The sequence below is a fragment of the Arabidopsis lyrata genome (assembly GCF_000004255.2).
Source record: "Arabidopsis lyrata subsp. lyrata unplaced genomic scaffold ARALYscaffold_4, whole genome shotgun sequence".
Classification (NCBI taxonomy): Eukaryota; Viridiplantae; Streptophyta; class Magnoliopsida; order Brassicales; family Brassicaceae; genus Arabidopsis; species Arabidopsis lyrata.
This window is the reverse complement of record NW_003302552.1, coordinates 18,013,368-18,015,143: the sequence shown is the minus strand read 5'-3', so window position 1 is coordinate 18,015,143 and position 1,776 is coordinate 18,013,368. Positions and strand designations below refer to the sequence as shown.

Below are 1,776 nucleotides of genomic sequence, written 5' to 3'. Positions count from 1 at the left end.
TGCTGATCTCCATTCATCAACACAGCTCATAAGCGAGCCACCAGAAGCTCCCATGTGGATTGACCTCAAGTCTTGACTCAATCCTCCATAGTTCAACAAACTCATGTTGTTGTCTGTTTTTGTATTATTTGTGAGATCGCCGAGATGATTGTAAGTAGGATTCATTAGCCTCGCTGGAGACAAAATCTGGCTTAAGATACTTTCTTGGTTTCCTCCGTAGTGGGAGGAGAGAATCGAGCTGATGGTGGATGCATTCCCGGAGGAGAAGCTGGTGTTGTTGCTTGTCGCAGTGCTGTTATTGTTGTTGTTGCTGCTGCTTTTAGTACGCCTGTTTCTCCGGCAGCCACCACCAACAGGGACGTTGCGGAGGGCACCGCCACGTGTCCAGTATCTCCGGCAGGTCTTGCAGAAGTGGCGTGGCTGAGTGAGGCTGTAGTTGTTGAAGTAGCAGAACTTGGTGTTGGTGGATTCACATCTTGGACATTTCAGTGCTGCTTCTGGCAAGGCTACGTTTGCTTGTCTTGCTCTGTCCACCATTGATCCTGCTCGGATCGAGCCACCGCCGCTTCCACCTCCACCTACGCTCCCATTAGGATTCGGCTGCTGTTGTGGCTGCAGCTGAGGACGAAGAACATGACCTCCGGTTTCTGGGGCTCCTACGCCGTCCTGATTATAATTGCTTGGAGGAGCCTATATATAAAGTTACAAAAAAAAAAAAAAAAAAGGATCAGGAATTATTGAAATTAAACAAGAATATTCAAGAACATGTTAAGCAAGAAGAACTTTTTGTGTCTTTTCTTTTTCTTGCTTTGAATTATTATTAGTACTCTTTTTGAATTTGATTCAAAAATTGGATCATGCTAATTGCAAAGGAAGAAGTTTTTTTTTTTGTGCCACCTGTTTTTCTTGCTTTGAATTAAGATTTCTCTTTTTGAGTTTGATTACAAATTTAGAACATGTAATTGCTAACCAAGAAGAATGTTTGTGTGTGAAGTGTATATATGGAATAGTAAAGCACTAACCTGTTGCCAGTTAGATGAATCAAGATAAGCTTGGATGGAGGAGAAAACCATGGTTATTCTCTTTTGATTTTATTCTTCAAAATTCTTAAAGTAAAGATTTTTCTTTTTCTTTTTGCGTGGTGGTTGATGGATAAATAGAATAGAGGAATCAGATCAAAGAGAAAACAAAGCCGAGAGAGAATGAGAATGAAAGGAGAGAGAGGGCGAGTGTGAGAATGAAGATGGCTAAAATTTAAAGTGGATGGACCTTTATATATATATCTATGTCCATATATATATATGTATGTGTGTATACAATAATTTTGTATGGAGATATATTATAAGAAGATAATTGTCATCTATGTAATTATTAGGGTTTGTGTTCCATATGGGGTGGGACTGACATGATTCTTTTTGTTTTCTTGCTTTAGTTAGGGTTTAAATTTCTTATCACTAGTTTCATATATATACATGTATATTTTCTTAGTACATAAGGTTTTATCTTGTGCGCTTCATAGGTTCACACATTTAGACCGAGATTTATAGATCAAATCAACAAACACTCAGCTTAGTACATCCGTTTCTTAATTATTTATGTTGTTGTACAACTTTACTGTTGTTTCACAAATATTTTTTTTTAGTATTTTAAATACATATTTTCATACACGAATTTAGTTTCATCTCTATCATGAATCATTATAAAAAAATAGAATAATTAAATTATTACATAATTATTTATGTAAAAAATTGTTTTTGACAGTATTATATATACTCT

At 36.6% G+C, this 1,776-nt stretch overlaps 2 protein-coding genes across 2 annotated transcripts in view; both read right to left on the bottom strand.

Annotated features, from left to right (window-relative positions):
- Positions 1 to 1,423, bottom strand: part of LOC110229023 (dof zinc finger protein DOF2.4-like) — a 1,565-nt gene extending 142 nt beyond the window's left edge. Inside the window, exons 1-2 of the mRNA XM_021027735.1 lie at positions 1,023 to 1,423; positions 4 to 690 (exon numbers count right to left, since the gene is read on the bottom strand). Coding sequence (XP_020883394.1) covers positions 4 to 690; positions 1,023 to 1,073 — 738 coding nt within the window. The 5' untranslated portion in view covers positions 1,074 to 1,423. The remainder of the gene's footprint in view (positions 1 to 3; positions 691 to 1,022) is intronic.
- The window catches only part of LOC9317586 (beta-glucuronosyltransferase GlcAT14C), a 30,106-nt gene that overhangs the window by 22,283 nt on the left and 6,047 nt on the right, over positions 1 to 1,776 (bottom strand). The window lies entirely within an intron of this gene.